The 19,658-nt window shown below is 39.6% G+C and overlaps 2 protein-coding genes and 1 non-coding gene across 3 annotated transcripts in view; 1 reads left to right on the top strand and 2 right to left on the bottom strand.

The window, feature by feature from the left end:
• Positions 1-8,556: 8,556 nt before the first annotated feature.
• Positions 8,557-11,923, bottom strand: RPL30 (ribosomal protein L30). The gene is made up of 5 exons (XM_004461284.5): positions 11,825-11,923; positions 11,664-11,715; positions 11,256-11,401; positions 9,553-9,683; positions 8,557-8,648 (listed from the first exon to the last, which is right to left on the bottom strand). The coding sequence occupies exons 2-5, from the start codon at positions 11,682-11,684 to the stop codon at positions 8,599-8,601; spliced, it is 348 nt and encodes a 115-aa protein (XP_004461341.1). The 5' UTR covers positions 11,685-11,715; positions 11,825-11,923; the 3' UTR covers positions 8,557-8,598.
• LOC111764815 (small nucleolar RNA SNORA72) lies at positions 8,848-8,981 on the bottom strand. Its single transcript, XR_002797329.1, has one exon. It is a non-coding gene; the product is annotated as a small nucleolar RNA SNORA72 (small nucleolar RNA).
• A 10-nt stretch (positions 11,924-11,933) lies between the features above and the next one.
• Positions 11,934-19,658, top strand: part of ERICH5 (glutamate rich 5) — a 55,248-nt gene continuing 47,523 nt past the window's right edge. The window contains exon 1 of the mRNA XM_071207933.1: positions 11,934-12,540. Coding sequence (XP_071064034.1) covers positions 12,492-12,540 — 49 coding nt within the window. The 5' untranslated portion in view covers positions 11,934-12,491. The remainder of the gene's footprint in view (positions 12,541-19,658) is intronic.

Here is a 19,658-nt window from a genome sequence, read left to right on the forward strand (position 1 = left end):
GAGGATGGTATTCTGTGTAAAATTCTTAGCTTAACTGTAAATGCAAGATATGTATACATGAGAAATGGCCAATACACATATGAAAAATGCTGAATCTCACTGGTAAATCAGGGAAACCTGCATTTTTTAAGCAATACCTTTTTTCACCCATCAGCTTGGCAAAAATTAGTATGTTTGACTATATAATGGTAAAGATGTGGACTATGAGGCTCTGTACACTAATGAGAATGTAAATTGGTAGTCTCTTTGAGAACAAATCTGTCAGTATCTAGTAAAACTGAAAAATGGATACAACCCTGTAACTCTAGCATTTGCATTTACAACTATCCAACTAGAGAACTTTAGCACACACATAACAAGGAAATCAACACAGAGATTGAGAAAGCAACAAATTAGAAACTTAAACTTCATCAGAAAGGAAACTGACTGTGGTGTCTTACATACCACAGAAATACATTTAAAAGAAATGCACTAAATCTATGTGTATGTGGTAGAACTCAAAAACAAAGATGCTTTTATTTTCTTTCTTTAAAGATTTATTTATGCCCCCTGCTCATCCCCCACCCCCACCCCCAGCTGCCTGCACTCGCTCTCTGTTCTCTGTGCATTCTTCTGTATCTGCTTGTCTTCTCTTCAGATGGCACTGGGAACCAATCCTGGGACCGTCTGACATGGGAGAGAGTCACTCAATTGCTTGAGCCATCTTAGCAACCTGGTTTGTCGTGTCTGTCTTTCCTCTGTCTCTTGTTGTTCTTGTTGCATCATCTTGTTGTGTCAGCTTTCTGTGCCGGCCAGCTTGCTTTCTCCAGGGGGCTCCAGGAACCAACTTGGGACCCTCCAAATGGTAGACAAAAGCCCAATTGCTTGAGCCACATGTGCTTCTCCAAAGATGAATTTTAAAAGCCAATGACAGAATATGTTTACCATGACACCATTTCTATAAGAAAATTTTTAAAGCAAACATTGCTAGAAGTTCACACAAACATGAATATTTAAATACCAGAAGTGTTCTGGAAAGATATACACCAAAATAGTGTTGTCCTAGGGAAAAAAATGGCAACAGGGACAGGGTTAAGGTCAATGGGAGGAATTTAACTGTCATTCAAGGTGTTTCCTTAAATAAAAGTGAGCTTGAAAGATATGTATATCTGAATGGCATAGTAAGCTCAGGAAAGCACTTTGAGCAACAAACATAGCTTGTAGCATCAATAAGAAATGAAGATAGCTGAGGGAAGTGGATTTGGCTCAATGGATAGAGCATCTGCCTACCACAAGGGAGGTCCAAGGTTCAAACCCCCAGGGCCTCCTGACCTGTGTGGTGAGCTGGCCCACGTACAATGCTGATGCGCGCAAGGAGTGCCCTGTCATGCAGGGGTGTCCCCTGCAGAGGGGAGCCCCATGCGCAAGGAGTGCACCCCATAAGGAGAGCCAACCTGCGTGGTAAAAGCGCAGCCTGCCCAAGAGTGGTGCTGCACACACGGAGAGCTGACACGGCAAGAAAAGGCAAAAAAAGAGACAAAGATTCCCAGTGCTGCTGACAAGAATACAAGTGGACACAGAAGAACACACAGTGAATAGGCAGAGAGAGCAGACAATTTGGGGGGGGAAGGGGGAAGGGAGAGAAATAAATTTTAAAAAATAAAAAAATAAAAAAAAGATGGCTGAAATTACATCCTTCCCATGGAAGCCACTGTTCTTGGGAGTCCAAAACCAAAAACCTTTGAATAAGCTTCCAACTGTTTAAATACTTCAAAGCATTTTCATCAGAATGTCCTTCCCAATAGCAATGTAGTAGTGTGTTAAGAACATCTCAGTCTCATCTGAAAAGCCATCATCTGATTCTTTCCAGGTATAAAAAATGTGAGTCAAAGAATTTATTATATTTCTTTCATTATTTTTATTTTTTAATTTTTATTTTCTCAAATAATTTATTAAATTTAGGTGTTTAGAGTTAAATATCGAGTTATCCATTTGACCCTCTTATCAACACAGGTTTTCATTAGCAAGTATTTAAAGCACTGACTTAACGTTGGCCTTAGTTGTTTGATTTAATCATAGTACACTGGCTCAATTCCACTTTTTTTTGTTAGGTTCAGGTGCCCTCTAGTGGCTCAAAAAATGCTCCCCCTTTTGTAACAAATATGTTCATGAGAATCAAGTCTCCAATCAATCCATCAAAATTTATAGATCAATCCAATATATTCCATTTGAGGGTTTTCTAAAATTTGAAATACTTCTCCATTTTCCTTGTTGTTGCTGCCAGAACCTGGTGTAGGGTTTTGCATTCTAGTTTGTTAATTTATTGTGTGAAATTGAACAAGTTATTCCCCTTTCCCTGTCTTGATTTCCTCATTTGTAAAGTGGAGCTAACCTAATTGACTGTCAAGATTAAGATTAAATGGATTAGCATGCTCACTGCTTAGTCAAGTCTCTACAGCATTTTAAATTCTCAATTATTATTTTTTTATTCTTCCATGAGCCAAGGGAATCTGACACAAAGATGGTACATCAGTTAAGTGTATGCTAGGTGAATGAACTGCTGCTGCTGAGTCACTCTTTTTAATCCTCTGTGCCACTTTTTGCTGCTCCTGGAGTGTCCTTGCCCAAGAAAGGTCTTATTTCCATATTTCAGGGTTCATTGGACAGACATGAAGGGCTACATGAAAACTTCAAATTGCTTCATCCATTTTGTCCTTTAGCTCTGTTGTCATATTGTTGTATTGTCTGTCTTCTTGGTTTACCCTTCCTAATAATCTCCATTTCTAAACTCTTCTACAAAATCTCTCACCCTTGTTTTTTCCTTTCAGGCTGCAGCACCTTGTTTAGTATCTCTTACACATCTGGTCTTTTGGTAACATGTTCTATGAGGTTTTTTTTCTGTGAAGAGTTTGAACTCACCCTCACTTTTGAAGGACAGCTGTGCTGGATACAGTATTCTTGGCTGGCAGTTTTTCTCTTTTAATACCTTAAATACATCATACCACTTTCTTCTCTCCTCCATGGTGTCTGATGAGAGGTCAGCACTTAATCTTATTGAGTTTCCCTTGTATGCGATGCTTTGTTCTCTTGCTGCTTTCAGAATCCTCTATCTCTGATATTTGTCATTCTGATTAGTAAGTGTCTCGGTGTAGTCTATTCAGATTTCTTTTGTTTGGGGTGTGTTGACCTTCTTGGATATTGATATTGATTCTTTCTGCCCCTTTTCCATTCTCTTCTTCTGGGACACCAATAATGCAAATGTTTGTGCATTTTGCATCGTCATTCAATTCCCTGAGACTCTGTTCCCTTTTTTCCTTCTCTTTCTGTTCTCCTGTCTTTTCCAGTTCAGATGTTCTGTTCTCAAAATCACTAGTTCTGTCTTCAAGCAATTCAAATCTCCTCTTATGTGCCTCTAATGTATTTTTTAATCTTGTCTATCGTGGTAGCCGGATGCTCTATCAGTTGAGCCAAATCCACTTTCCTATTATCTATCGTTTTTGAACTCTTACTATGTGCCAGTCCCTGCCCTCTAAGACCTTAGTTTAGTCTAAAGGAGACATGTGATTAATTCCAAAAGAAAAGGTTGTATGGTAATGCAGAGGCACCTGATCTAGCCTGGAAGGGATTGGTGGGTTTTTACTGAGAATGAGTTAGGAATAAGCTCTGCAAAAGGGGAGAGAGGGAAACAAGGTGCCACAGTAAGCAGAGGGAAGAGCAAATCTAAGGGGTATCTGGCATTGTTGGAGCACAGGAAGTAGTTGCATGTGAGATCAAATAGAAGACGAGTATGGTCTTCCAGATGGACCAATCCAATTAACTGCATTCATGACCAGCCTAAAGTCTGGTTTCTTCTCTGGGTGCCTTTTGCTTGTCATCACACCATACTGACTAAAATTCTTACACTTCACAATAACCAACTTCTTCTTTGGGACTTTCTCCTATCTCTGGGCCTAATAGGCACTTCAGTATAGGAGTAAGGCCAATTGGCTGAAATTGCTTGCAACCCCCTGCATATCAGAGCTACCCAGCTAAACACATAACTTGCATTGTAATCAGAAAAGAGCATTTCAAAATGCCACCTTAGGAAGGAGTTCTGACCATACCGCAGCACACCAGTAACTTTGTCTGATGTGAATCGTAACCTTTCTGGAAACACAGCTGACAGTTCTCTGAGTGACCAGCTAATTTGGCAAAGAAGAGAAAACTGCAGACACAACTGCCTTCAGAGATGTATGCCTCTCCATTCACAAGTGCCCTTCCCCTGAGATCTTTTCCAGCTAACTTCACTGACCTGCCAGCAGAATGAAGAATGAAGGAAAGATATCCACCCACTATGCCCAAAGAACTTCGTTATGGCAATAGTGTGACTGCTTACAGGTTCCTGTACTAAAAATGAATCACTTGACAGCATCTGAGATGGCTTATTAGCTTCACAAGGATTCTCTTCTTTCTCTTTAGAGGGAAAGTAGCAGAAATTCAAAGAACAATTCCAGCCTGAAACACAACTGTTTGCCATCTTCCATTTCTGTATGTCATCATGGCTTTAAAAGGAAAATACTTTATTTAAAGTCTTAAAACTCTCATAGTAAAAACTGTAAGAATTAAAAATTTTCATTCGTATTCCTTTAATTTTCCAAGTCTTAAAATGATTGAATCTTTTACCAAATCTGTTTAGCTACCATTACAGCTAAATTTGAAATAAATTGAATTAACCATTTCCCTTTGCAGAATAAGAGAGAACATAATTGGTTCACTGACTTTTTGTAGAAATAAGAAGGTATTAATTGCTCCCAATTTTATGATAGGCATTAATGTTTATTAAAGTATTACTTTTGGAGTTGATGTGGCTCAAGCAGTTGAGCACCCACCTCCCACATGGGAGGTCCTGGGTTTGGTTTCAGGTGCCTCCTGAAAAAAACAAGCAAATGAACAAAATATATATAAAACCCAAAAAAACAAAAACTTAGGGAAGCCAATGTGGCTCAGTGGTTGAGCGCCGGCTTCCCACATATAAGGTCCTGGGTTCATTCCTCACCATTGATACCTTTAAAAAAAAAAGGGGGGGGGGGAAGAGGATGTGGCTCAACTGATAGAGCATCTGCCTACCATATGGAGGGTGCAGGGTTCAAGACTCAGGGCCTCCTGACCCACATGGTAAGCTGGCCCATGCACAGTGCTGCCACACACACGGAGTGCTGTGTCATGCACATGTGCAAGGAGAGCCGCCCCAAGTGAAAAAAGCGCAGCCTGCTCAGGGAGTGGTGCCACACACACGGAGAGCTGACACAGCAAGAGGACACAACAAAAAAACAGACACAGTTTCCCAGTGCCACCTGATAATGCAAGTGGACACAGAACACGCAGTGAATGGACAGAGAGCAGACAACAGCGGGGAAGGGGAGAGAAATAAATAAAATAAATCTTAAAAATAATAAGGTATTTTTATTAATATCCATTTTGAAGAAGTATAAAATACTACTTGTATTCATGTTATTTTCAATTTAAAATGTTCATTTCTCTTTTTTTTTATCATGTAATTTAAGTCAAGGTTTGATTTCCTTTGCAGTTTTTTTTTTGTCCTTAATTTTGTATAGATAGTGCTCATCATTTTATTAGGCTTTGGTTTGGTGCTGTTCAACCTGTGGTGATATGTATATAAAAATCAGAAAGAAATTAGGGATAGAATTACCCATAAAGGAAATTTATCTCACCTAAATCTCAATTTTATTAATCTCTGGGTGTTCCCATTATCTCTACATTGTTAAATATGCTCTTAATTTTTATGTATTGAAAGACAGCTCAGTGTCACAGTTTTTATTTTAGTGTAAATTAATTCCAATGATGAAATTTACAAGATTCACAATAGTTCTTGCACTTAAAAAAATTAAAAATTTTCTTAATTCTTGCATTTTTTTACATTAGGGTATCTTAAGTAGAAGTTTTCTAGTTTGTAAACATCATAGTGCGAGAAGCCATAAACCATTAATCCCTAATTTTTGTTAAAAGGTCAGTATTAATATTTAAGGAATATGAAATGGAAATTATAATAGTCTCCCTTTCATAGACTATTAAAAGTGTTTTTTTAAACGTGGAAGGCACCATAACTGAATTTATACACAAAGAATTTTTATGAACTGTATTACCTCATCTAAATGATTATTGTAAAATATAAATGTCTTTTCCAGATAAATTATAATTCCTTTCCACAAGTGCATTTGATTAGAAACTCAAGCTATTATCAATCATATTTACATTTAAAACATGTACTTATTTTGTTAAAAGAGGCAATTTGGACCTTCCCTGATCTTCCTGGCCTGGGCATGTTCTCCTGATTTGGCAGCATTTTAATGCTATCATCACAGTTGCCCCAAGTCATGAGTGAGGTATACTTCCTATCTAGTATTTTTAAATTCTCTTAACTTTAAACTCCTTTTAGCTGAAAGAAAAAAAGTGTTGAGTGCACAAACAGTTAAGGATAAAAGCCAAGCAATTTTGCAGCACATTATCACTACTTAGGAAAAGGCTCTAGAAATCATATTTTCTAAAAAAAACCAGCCAAAACGCATGTTGTCCCAAAAAGCCATATAACAAGATAAACTGCAAAGTAATGGTACCTGTAATGCTATTCTTCAGGTTACTACCCCTGAAGAAATTGGAGCTAGTCAACCTAGAGGGAAAAATAATCCAAATATTGTGAAAGGTCAATTTGTGCAGGAAGGGTAATTGATCATGTCAGTGAACTATAAACAAGCAAAATTTCTCAATCAAGAGACTAAACATTTTATACAGGCATGGAAGCAGGCTCATGGGACTGAGACCAGTAATCTGACCAAGCAATTCCTTTCCAAGATTTCAAACATTTTAAACCACTTTGAGCCTACCAGTCTCTAGACATGTAAACGTATACACCTTTAAGATATTTAAAATTTTTCATATAACTCAGTGGCTCAACCACGAGATGCCAATTATGTATATGTGGAGGTGGCATCTGGGGGCACTGTTATGATACAGAAGGGAAATGAGGAGTGAGAAATATCCTTGAGTATGCCACAGCCCTTGCAACAAAGAATTTATTTATCCTGGTATGCCAGTAGGGCTACCAAGCAAACTGAACCAGTAAGAAAACCCTAGTTAAGAATAGTCTCTCCAAATTATATCCATGGCAAACTGATTAACTTTAGGTGCAAACCAAAATCATGGGATGCTAGGTTGAAAGAAACCAACTCTTTCAACACTCCAACTGGGACTTTGACTCACCCTGGGTTGTTATGTAGCTATATGAAGAGGCAGACTAGTTCTGTCTCAAAGTCCAAGGCTTCTGCCAAGATTTGCTCTACAGTTACTTCTTACCTTTCTGGATAATATACAGAAAGCATACTCATTTCCTAGTCTCCACTCATCTACTAAAGAACTCCTTACAAAAGAGATAGTAAAATTCTAGATATTTCATCATTTCTGTACCCTCCCGCAGAGCCCAGCAGATTGGGTAGGATGTATCTCCTACCAGCATGCCCACTAACATGCACAAACCTTTCAACAATGTAAATTGAGGAAATTAAGATGTAGCTAAGTCAATATTTCCAACAAAATTCTTCTGAACATCCAAAGAATATTTGTAGATACAGGAAAAGGATTCTGTAGTCATGCTCTTGGGAGATAACACCCAACACACTTCACAGTGCATCTTTTAGGACAAACTATATAAAACAGGGAAACAGATGTGGCTCAAGTGACGGGGCTCCTCCCAACCATATGGGAGGCTTCGGGTTCAATTCCCAGGGCCTCCTAGTGAAGGCAAGCTGGCCACGTGCTGTGGAGAGCTGACGCAGCAAGATGATGCAACAAAGGGAGACACAAAAGGAGACAGTGAGAGATTCAGCAAACCAGGGAGCTGACGTGGTTCAAGCAACTGAGTGCCTCTCCCACACCAGAAGGTCCTGGGATTGGTTTCCAGTCCCTCATAAAAAGAAAGACGAGAAGAAAAGACAGACACAGAACACACAGCAAATGGACAGAGAACAGATGAATAAATATTTTTAAAATTACATAAAACACACTTTAGGCAGTCTTGGACTTAACACTTGTTTAAGACCTGGGATTATTCTGAAGTTTCCAAATACATTTCTTTTTCCCCTACTACCTACCCAGAGGAAAGTTCCTTCTTCATTAAAGTTCATTAGAGCTTTTCTCAGTCTCCAACAGCCTTCTGCAGGTAGAACATACTTCATTTAATTCTTTTTGCTACTCAAATTTGGTAGATTTAAGTTGGACTGCAAATTCTAACTTTGGATATTATTTAACCTTGCTGCCTCTCAAGTACTTTCAAATATAAAAATGTTAGTAATGTCCTAAGGTAGGAATTATAAAAATTAGGTCTCTTAAAAACCTAATACTGGAAATGAACTCACTGTGCTCCCTTTACAAAAGAAGAAAACTGAAATAAAGGTATAAAAGGTGCATAACTCTTAACCCCAAAGTCTTGACACCACATCTAGCTGCCTTACCCTCTCTAAACCTACCTTCAGGAAAGAGAAATGAAACAAAAAGATAAAAAGGAAAATAAAAGGAATGGACAAGTGCTTTTAAAACAAGCTTTATTAAAGAAAATTTTTACATGATTTACTTTTCACCAGTCTGTTCTGGCATGCTTCTAATGATATCAGAATCACCTAGAAAATAAAACAGTAATTTTACAATTCATTTAATGGCAGCTGGTAATCACAAATTTTCCCTTCTTTAGAAATAACTGCAAAATTAATACTGGTTATTTTCAAAGTTATTGTAGCTGCTTTATCTCTTAAGGTTGGCCAAAGATACCTTGAGTTAGTCATTTCCCAAACAGGATGGTCATATAATACATGAGGCTTGGTTTATCACCAGCATTCTAAAAACCAGCCCTAGAGAGAAAAACTAGGTCTGGGGACACATGCATGGTTTCTAATATAGCGAATGTTTAGCCTACCCTGATTATCACAAAATCAGGACAGCGAGAATATTCGCAGTATATTTATTGAGAATTAACTTAAAAAGTTCAAAACATAAGATGATGTGTATTTGTAGGTACTTTCTCTCAGCCTAATTTTACCTGTCTGTTCTCAGGCAGTCAGCAAAGATTACTTTCCCCTTATTTCATCTATTTCTCCTCTTTATAATCCCATATTTCACCAAGTTCCTGGTCTTCAAACTCACATAGCTCTCTATCACCAGCACAGAAATTTAAAAAAAAATGTTGACAGCCCACAATTTCTGCATCCTCTTCTTCTTTAGTGAAAGTTTAGAAGTAGCTAAGTCAAATCCACTTTTCCTTCCAAATTACAAATTCCAGTCATTATTTCTTAGGTGTGTTAAATAAAATTCATGCCACCAAAATAGAAAAATTGCAACAATCAAAACTAATAATAATGTACTGATCTATTATCAATTCTGCAAAATAAAACTACAGGCTACCCCTTGCTATATAAATTCTCACTATCTGACTTCAGGAACCAAAAAGGTTTGTGTAGCAAGGAATACTTGTGTATTACATTAGGAGGAAAAAGCAAAACAAAACGATTGTATGATTTAAAAGCATACCTGGATCAATGATAGCCAGTGTACATACTCTGTAGTATTTTCCGCATGCTGTGCCCAATTCAATATTATTGCCACTGTAGTGATGAACACCAGTTTTGGCCAACATGGCATAGTACTCTATTTCAGATTTCCTTTGGGAACCAAAAACAGGCAAATAATAAACGCCATACCAAGGAACTGACAGAATGTTACTATTTCTCCTATTGGTTTTAATGTTGGCAAGGCCTTTAAACAGTAGCCAAACCACTTGTTAAATTTTCTGGATTGGTTACACAATGCCTGGTATAGTTTCTTGGCAACCAGCAAATATCTACTGAACACTTACTACGTTTAAGATAGTACCTATGCTTATGGCAAGAGGATAAAGTACAAAATAAACAAACCATTATCTACTTAGCATTAACTACATGCCAGACACTGTAATTTCTATGACAACCTCTAAAGTAGATTATGCACTCCCCCCCTTTTTAAAGTTACTGAAGAAACCAAGGCCCAAAATAGTACACTGAGGAGCCAGAATTCAAATCCAAGTTATCTTTAAAAGACAAGCTATTTCTATCAATCTCTGCTGCACTGAATTCTAGATGGGAAGTGATATGATTGCTTACCCATAGTGTTTAATACTGTAGAGTATTGATTTCATTATCAATTGAGGGGATAGATACTTACGGCTTTAGGAATTTGAAAGGTGTTCTACAATAGAACCTTATCACTCAAAGTTGGGGATTCACAAGCCAGCAGCAGAATCACATAAGGCTTGTTAAAAAAGCATAATCTTAATGAAAATGCTCTAATAATGACTTAAGTGATAAATGCAATACACAACTATGTGATTAAACCAAATACCACTGCTTGCACACTTTGGATTAACTGTATGCTTTACTAATACATTATCAATAAAATTGGTTAAAAAAAAAAACCCAAAGGAGGAAAAAAATGCATTATCTCAGGGCCCTTCCAAGACCTACTAAATCAGAAACTGCACTTTAACAAAATCACCCAAGTGACTTACAGGCACTCCTTGGAGAGGCACTGTTATAGAATGAAGACTTTAAAAGCGGGTTTGACCAAACCATGAGATGGAATGGAGGGAACTACAGGCTTTGCCAATTAGGTACAGACACCCTATATAAAATTCTATAAGCAGATTATGCATTACCATAGAAAAATCGACAAGGGTAAGGAAGTGAGCACATGGCTTTTATTTCTGCAACCTCCAAGTTTCTTTAGTTTATTTACCATACCCACTAAGTTCAGTTTCAAAACAGCGAGTCAAGAAAGAAAAGCCTGAGTTCAGAAATTTGGTATTGTGGGCTAAACTAGGTGATTCTAAAATAAACGGCTTTTCTACACTATAACAAGCTCATACAATGAAATATCGTTAAAGCAGCAAAAAGAATCACCAAAGAAAACCAGGACAAAATACGTGGAAAACAAATTATGTAAATTTTGAGCTTTCCTCAAACTTTGACATTCTGTTTTGTTTTTACCCCATCTGTCACATATTTCTCCCAAAGATAAGTACAGATAAAGGACACCGAACACCGAAATAGCGACTGTAATTATTCTGCAAGCATTCGCTTGGAAAACAAGTTTTACATAAAACTGATTTTACGCTACCCGGATTACAGGTTTGCACTCCCGGATATGAGCTCAAGATGAATTTGCGGTGGGGACACACAAAGTGAGGTTCCTTCGATTACCTCAAAGCTGGACAGTTGTTGGCGAGGATCACTAGTTTCGCTTTGCCTTGCCTGATCATCTTCAGAGTCTGCTTGTATCCCAGCACGTACTTTCCACTTTTCATAACAAGTTGGAGCCTAGAGTTGATCGACTCCAGCGACTTTTTCTACAAAGTAAACAACATGGACCTGAAGGCCTCATTCGCAACCACGTCAAAACTGGGTGCAGCTTTCCGGAAGCCTGAGTTCCTTAATAAAACTTCCTAAGTGGAGGATCCCAAGTCATTGAGAGGCTCTCTCGCGTTCCCTTAGGGACTCTCCAAATGCCAGCGGGGATGCTGCTTCCCCGGTGTACCCAGATCTGCCCTCCCCGGTAGGGCCTCATCTTTCCACGTGAATCCGCCTCCGGCCCTGGCCCGCCTCACTCACCGTCTTCTTTGCGGCCACCATCTTCCTGCCTTAGGTGCGGGACGGCCCCAACCTAGAACATACAGGGGACAGGACAGGAAGTTTAGGATCCGAAGCCCTAATCGGCAACCTACATGCTTCCCCCGTGCTGTCTAAACCTGAGCCTGGTGGACCCCACTCACCAAGAACAGCCGCCAAGATGGCTGGGGAACGAGAAAGGAAAGAGTTCCCACAATGCAAAGTTCTTCACGGCAGAGCCCTGTCGCCGAGACCGGAAACGGAAGCTAATTGCGTGCGGAAGAGGGAGCGCAGGAAGCGGAAGGCTACCGCCCGGTGCTAAAGCTAGTCACAATGACTACGAGTCTGGCTGTTTCTTCTTTCTGCTGGCCTTTAGTTTCTCCGTGCTTTGTTGCTCTGATATCCCAAACTCAGACTGCGGGCGTAAAAACCTAGGAAGCTTGAACCGGACGGAAGTTGGAAGGGCCGACTGAGAATGAAGCGGGAGGAGCCGTGAGAAGAGGCAGTGGCTGCGGCCGCAACCACCGCCCTCAAGCACCTGAGTTCGTCGGTGGCCGAGCCGCGACTCTGGGGGCAAGTAGTGGAGGACTCCCATTCGCCGGAGTCGCCGGGTCTGCCCTCCACCGTCCGTCTTTCCGAGCTGAAGCAGCTGCATCCATTTGCCTGCGCTGGCCCAGTTGCCGGTTAGGCTCTCGCGGTTTACTCGAAACTCACCTTTTGTCTGTTTTAGCTTATTTGTAAGATGAATTTGCGCAGAAACAGTATTATTTTTGCTGTGAACTTTGGGACTTGGTACAAATGGTAATGGTCTTTTAAAATATTAGACGCTGAATGGTAACCCTTCCGGACTTCCCTCCCCCAAAAGTAAAAGCACCACTAGGTAAGCAGTTTCATGTGTTCAGTGCTGTCATCTTGCCCTGAGAAGGATGGGAGGGGAAGGAACAAAACAAAACCAACATGCCATTTACCTATATTATTTTATTTAATAGTACAACAAATCTGTGAGAGAAGTAATGTAGTCTCAGGTTTACATATTTAGTCAGTTGTCGGAGATAGGGCCAGAACCCAAATCTTTATCTTAGGTCATCTCATAATGAAAGTCTGAAATGTGTGCCGCACATCCACGAAGAAATTAACCACACATGTAGAAGTAAATTATCATACTACTTGCTTTGACATTGTGTAACTACATATTTGCTCTCCTCCAGTATAGTTCTATCAACATATTAAGGTCTGTTTTGGGTTTCCGACTTAAAGTTGAAGCACACCTAGAGAAACTGTGACCCTGCTACTTGATAGAAAAGACTAAAAAGACACCAGTCTTTCTTGTAATCCTCTACTGTTTATTTGTAGTTGTCATCTGATTATTTTTTTAAAATCGAGTCTTCCATTTATTTAAGTGTACTTTTCATTACAATTCATTGCAGATATAATTACGTTTACAGCCTACCATTCCCGTTAGACATTCAACCGATCATCTTTTCCATTATCCCCATTCTTATTATGTACTTGATGTTTATAGAAATATGATAACACCCCACTCTCAAGAAGCTTCTAGTCTTGTGAGAAAACTTTATAAAAAGACAATGTAACTCTAACTGCCATGTGTAAATGTGAAATTATGGTTAACCAGACATTGCATGCTTATTCATTCCAAAGTGGTACCATGTGCCAGGTCCTGTTTTAGGTGATACAGGGTGATACAAGATCCCCTCAGAGACCTGCAGACTAGCATCTGGAGGCAGATATAAATAGCATAACACATTTTTTCAATTTAGCAAGTTCCTATGGTATACATAATATCACTCTAGGTACCAAGAATATACAGAGATAATCCAAACATGATTCCTGTTCTTTTTTGTTTTTACTTTATTTTGTACATTTAATAATTGAAAATATAAACAAAAACAAAAGAAAACACAGTTGAATAAAAGCATACATTTCTCAGTTAAATGCACTGGATACCTATAAAAAATTTTTTTTGTCTTTATTTAAAATTTTTTTTTGAACATAAAATGTTACACAATATATTTGGTTCATAGTAATGCAATCATACAGTATTTGTGTCTGGCTTGTTTCGCACAACATAATGTCTTCCAGGTGATTCCTGTTTTGTTTTGTTTTTTAAAGATTGATTTTTTAATTTATTTTTCTCCCCTTCCCGCACCCCCAAGTTGTCTGCTCTCTCTGTCCATTCACTGTGTGTTGGTCTGTGTCCGCTTGTATTCTTGTCAGCAGCACCAGGAATCTGTCTCTTTTTGTTGCATCATCTTGCTGCATCAGCTCTCCGTGTGTGCAGTGTTACTCCTAGGCAGGCCGCACTTTTTTCGTGCAGGGCCAGCTCTCCTTATGGGATGCACTCCTTGCGTGCATCAGCACTGTGCAGTGTGCCAGCTCACCACATAGGTCAGGAGGCCCTGGGTTTGAACCCTGGACCTCCCATGTGGTAGGTGGTCGCTCTATCAATTAAGCCAAATCCACTTCCTGATTCCTGTTCTTAAAGAGCCTACTACCTAGCTCGGCCTTAAAGAAGAGTAATATTAAGAATAATTACTTTATATAGACTTTGATGTACTTTTCACAAACCTTAATTAATGGTTACAATAATCTCTTAGACATTACTGTATTTTCAGGGGATAAAACTAAGAAAAGTGGTTGAATAATTTACTGAAGGTTACACAGATGGTTAAAAGAGTTATGGTTGAGATTTGAAGTCAGGTTCTATTAACTCCAGAATTAATCAGAATCATGGGGGAGATGCATTCCAGTCAAAGAGCAGCAAAAGTAGAGCTAAAAGGGCATAGTGGAGAGTGGCTAATACTGTTTGGCCAGAATATTGCATACCTAAGGAGGAGTGGTGGAATAACTACAGGAAAAAATGGAATATTGAAGGTTTGAATTCCATATAATATGGAAGTTTGCTGTAGAGTAGATTTTAAGAAGTCACTTTATACTAAAAATTTATTTTCTATTCTAGTCATTTGCCAGAAATTTATTTAAATCCCTGGAGACTTCGAAGTTAGATATAAATTATGATGAGGGAAATAGACATTCTTGAAGGATTGGCAATGTCTATCAAAACATAAAATGAAAGTACCCATATAAGCATCTTATATAAGGATACACAAGCTCACAGTGGTTGGGGAAACACTTTTTTAAAAGTTTTATTCCTTTCTGTGCTGTTTGTATCTTTTAGCCCAGCAATTCAACCTTTGGAAATCTGTCCTACATAAATAAGATATATGAACAAATTTATTGCAGCATTGTTTGTAATAGCAAGAAAGATTAGGAACATCAAGCCCTCATCACTTTTTTTTTTAAGATTTATTTTTTATTTATTTCTCTCCCCTTCCCCCCCACCAATTGTCTGCTCTCTGTGTTCATTTGCTGTGTGTTCTTCTGTGACCACTTCTATCCTTATTAGCAGCACCAGGAATCTGTGTTTCTTTTTGTTGTATCATCTTGTGTCAGCTCTCTGTGTGGGTAGCGCCATTCTTGGGCAGGCTGCACTTTCTTTCGGGCTGGGTGGCATTCCTTACAGGGCGCACTCCTTGTGCGTGGGGCTCCCGTATGCTGGGGACATCCCTGCATAGCAGGGCACTCCTTGCGCGCATCAGCACTGCGCATGGGCCAGCTCCACACGGGTCAAGGCGGCTGGGGGTTTGAACTGCGGACCTCCCATGTGGTAGGCAGATGCCCTATCCATTGGGCCAAGTCTGCTTCCCCCTTATCATTCTTAACCAATATATGTTTGTATAGACAAAGAAAAAGTCTGGAAATGTATTCATCAAAACTTATCTCTGGGTGATAAGGAGAGGACATTTACTTTTTGCCTTTTCGGGACGGCTTAAATTCTTTTACAGCATGCTTTTTTTTTTTTTAATTTTTTTTTTTTACAAGCCTGTGATTTTTATTTTTTAAAACTACTTTTTTTTTTTTTTAGCTTTCTGACCCTGTGTTTGAGCTTTCAACACTTTCATAATGATTTTCTGCTCCTCAGGAAAGTATGCTTGATCCTGTCACAGACACATTTAGCACACATAGAACCACCATAAGCTCTGCTGATATGTTTTTTTGTTTTACAATATCTCATAACTTTAGGTCTCACAGAACAAACCTTCAAAGTCGGCCTGGACATAACACCACATGTGGATTTTGGTGCTTTTCTCAACCTTTTTGGTATAAAGGTAAACAATTCTATTACCAGGGGTCTGTGATAGCCTAGTATTCTTAGAAGCAGTACTGTAGGATAGCCTACGACAGTACGGCAAGTGCTGGACCATTTTGAATGCCTCGAGGAACTGTCCCCAGAAGAGAAGCATGGATTATTTTTGTTACATAAAATGTTCCTTTTGAATAAAGTATTTTTTATAAATATATCATGAAACCTCAATTCTTTCATAAAGCAGTATTTCTCAAACTACAATTCCCAGTCACCTGCATCAGAATCATCTGGAGTTCTGACTCCTGGACCCCACCCAGGTCTGTGGAAGAAATTCTGTAGTAGGGCCTAAGAATCTGAGTTTTAATAAGCAACCTGGATGATTCTTAAAAACACCAACATTTGTGAAGTAGAGACCTAAAGAATGAGATAAGCCAAGTTTTTTTTGTTTTTTTTTTTCAAAGAGTCACATGAATGGGAGAAAGACTATATGTGAGGAAGATTCTATGTCAAAAGTTTCATAGCCTTTCAGAATTGGAAGGGATTTTATTATTTTATTTATTTTTAAAGATTTATTTATTTATTCCCTGCCCCTTGTTTTGCGCTTGGTCTTTGCTCTCTTTGTTCACTTGCTGCATGCTGTCTGTGTCTGCCTATTTCCTCTTCAGGAGGCACCAAGAAACCAAACTTGAGACCTCCCATGTGGGAGAGAAGTACTCAGACACATAAGTCACTTTAGTTCCCCCAAGTGGGTTTTTTTTTTTAAGATTTATTTTATTTCTCCCCACCCCCCTTGTTGTTTGCACTTTCTGTGTCTGTTCGTGTTCCTTATTTCTTTTTAGGCACCAGGAGCCAAACCCGGAACTTCCAATGTCGGTGGGAGGTACCTAATTGCTTGAGCCTCCTCTGCTCCCTGCTTTTGTTGTGTGTCTAATTGTCTTTCCTCCCCGTGTCTCTTATTGCATAATCTTGTCCTGTCAGCTCGCCCCACCTGCCCACCACATAGTGTCAGTTTGCTGTCTTCTTTGGAAGGCACCAGGAACCTCTGTTCCCCACTTTGTTGTGTCTCTTATTATGTTCCCTCCTCTTGTGTCTCTTGTATCAGCTTGCCATGCCTGCCTGTTGTGCCAGCTTGCTGTCTTTAGGAAGCACTGGGATCTGAACCAGCGACCTCCCGTGTGGTAGGCGGGAGCCCAGTTGCCTGAGCCACATCTGCTTTCCCCAAGTTGGTTTTGAGGCATTAGAGAGATGAACTAAGCAATAATGATGCCTTACACTTTTGTCTAGAACTCTAAAACAGTACTTTCAAAACTTTTTTGGAATGTAATTATTCATTAACATGGGAAAATAGACATGTTATAAAATATGTTGGTTATTACAAAGTAATAGGTAGAGGATAACTTCACTTTTGGTAAAATTAAAAAGTATCAGCATGTATAGAAAAAGCTGGACAGTAAGGCTCTAAATATCAAAGATGTTCTATTCAGTGATTATTCTTTCTTTTGCTTTTGTGTATTTTTTGAAACATTATTTCTGAAACAAACAAAACAAGCCACTGAAGGGAAAGTTATTAAATGCCAGGAATTGGGAGCCCAGCAGCCAAAGTGTGATCCCCAGGAGGACAGCGCCAGCCTGGTGCCTGTGGGTCATATTCAGAAGAGGAAAGTTGTTCCATTCTTTTCATGTTGGAATACTAGTTTTAAGACAGTTTGCCCTATACTTGACATTCTCAGTGTACTTACATTTCATGGGATTCCGTGAAGACTAACTGGCACAAGACCAAAGTGATGCTAACAATTTTGGTTTTGAATTGCTACAAAATAGAATGACCATACTACACAAAACACTAGAAACCAAGTGTTCCTACAACAGGAAACCCACCTGACTAATAAAACACCTGCTTTGCTAGTTTTCTCTGACCTCCCTTCGTTTTCAATTTTCACTGCTGTATTAGCGTTCTCTAGGGAAACAGAATCTCAACAAGAGGTATCTGTTGATAGTAAGAGATTTTTCAGAGTCTCTCACACAGCCATGGGGATGCACAAGTTCAGGCTGAAACCAGGAGCTCCAATGAAAGTCCAATGAAGATTCTTGATAAGTTCTGGGAGATGTTGACTGTCCAAAGATGAGCTGGGAAATTCTCTCTCAATGCTGGAATCACTTCCCCTTTTAAAGCATTCAGCTGATTGGGTTAAGTGTCACTCACTGCTGATGGCAGTCTCCCTGGTTGATGTCATTTTAACCAGCCATCTATGATTTACCACTGCAGTAAAGTCAGTGGTGACTAAAGTCCATAAATTCCCTTGTATTACATTTAGCCCAGTGCTTGCTTAACCAAACAACTGGGCATGATTACCTGGCCGAGTTTACACAATAGCTTAACCATCATATTCCACCCCTTGTCAACTCGGCAACCATACACATTACCTTAAACCATACTTAGTCTCTAAGTAAAAACAATAACAGACATGCATATATATTTCCGCCTAACTGTTCAACTCTCCTGTGTACAACTGGAAATGCATTAATTCCATACAGAATAGGTGTATGTTTTTTGTAATATTCACCTTCAAACTTGACATCCTCAAATATTTTGACATGAAATGGATACAACATGTTATATGATAAGGGGAAAATTGAGGGAAGAAGACAAATTTGTTTTGTGTACGTATACTATCATAACGAAACAAGGAAGGGAAGCGGACTTGGCTCAACAGATAGAGCACCTGCCTGCCACATGGGAGGTCTGTGGTTCAAACCCAGGACCTCCTTGACCCGTGTGGAGCTGGCCCATGCGCAGTGCTGATGTGCGCAAGGAGTGCTGTGCCATGCAGGGGTGTCCCTAGTGTAGGGGAGCCCCACAGGCAAGGAGTGCGCCCTGTAATGAGAGCTGCCTAGCGCGAAAGAAAGTCCAGCCTGCCTAGGAGTGGCACCGCGCACACGGAGAGCTGATGCAGCAGGATGATGCAACAAAAAGAGACACAGATTCCCAGGCCGCTGACAAGAATAGAAGCGGACACAGAGGAGCACACAGTGAATGGACACAGAGAGCAGACACCTGGGGGGTGGGGGGAAAGGGGAGAGAAATAATTAAAAAAAAATTTTTTTTTAAATAAAAAAACAATGAAACAAGGAAGAAAGATTCATGACCATTGCAGTCCTTGTTTCTGTAAATGATCTCATTGTCGAAGTTCATATTTATCACTACCTTCCATTACCCATTCCATGTTTCCATTACCCTCAGCAAGCACTAAAGCTGGCCATGGTTCTTTGCCTGGTGGGGTGACCCAAACTTTCTTTCCTGAAGATTCTGGGCCATTGTTAGTTCGGCTTGGATTGGGTTGTTGCAATTTTCCATTGTCTAATCATAGGTCATGGCAGTACTAGGAGATGCCCTAGGGGTTCTCCTGTATTCCAGGCAAACTCTTCTTTACCCCTATTGTGTAGATGCAGTCCTATTTCCCCTTGATAGTTAGGATCAATCACCCCAGCCAGTACAGTAATTCTCTTCTTTGACTGTTGATTCAGAGGTAAGAGGAGCCCAAAGTGGCCAGGTGGCAGTCTTAACTTCCAGTTCAGTGGAATCATTGTTGTGTTCTCTGGTGACAGCACTCCTCCTTTTGGGACTAAAACCTGTAGACAAGCAGAGTTTGAGGTTGCAGGGACAGGAAGCAAAAATTTTCCTAGTGGGTCACCAGGGGTAATAGTGAATGGTGCCACTCCCATTTTCACCCCTTGATTCCTGGACCCATGGATCCTGGTTATGGGAGAAACAGCACCATAAAGTGGAGGTTGATTTAAAGCTTACACAGTCTCCTGGAGAACGTTGCCCCAGG

Source organism: Dasypus novemcinctus, chromosome 14 (genome assembly GCF_030445035.2).
Source record: "Dasypus novemcinctus isolate mDasNov1 chromosome 14, mDasNov1.1.hap2, whole genome shotgun sequence".
NCBI lineage: Eukaryota > Metazoa > Chordata > Mammalia > Cingulata > Dasypodidae > Dasypus > Dasypus novemcinctus.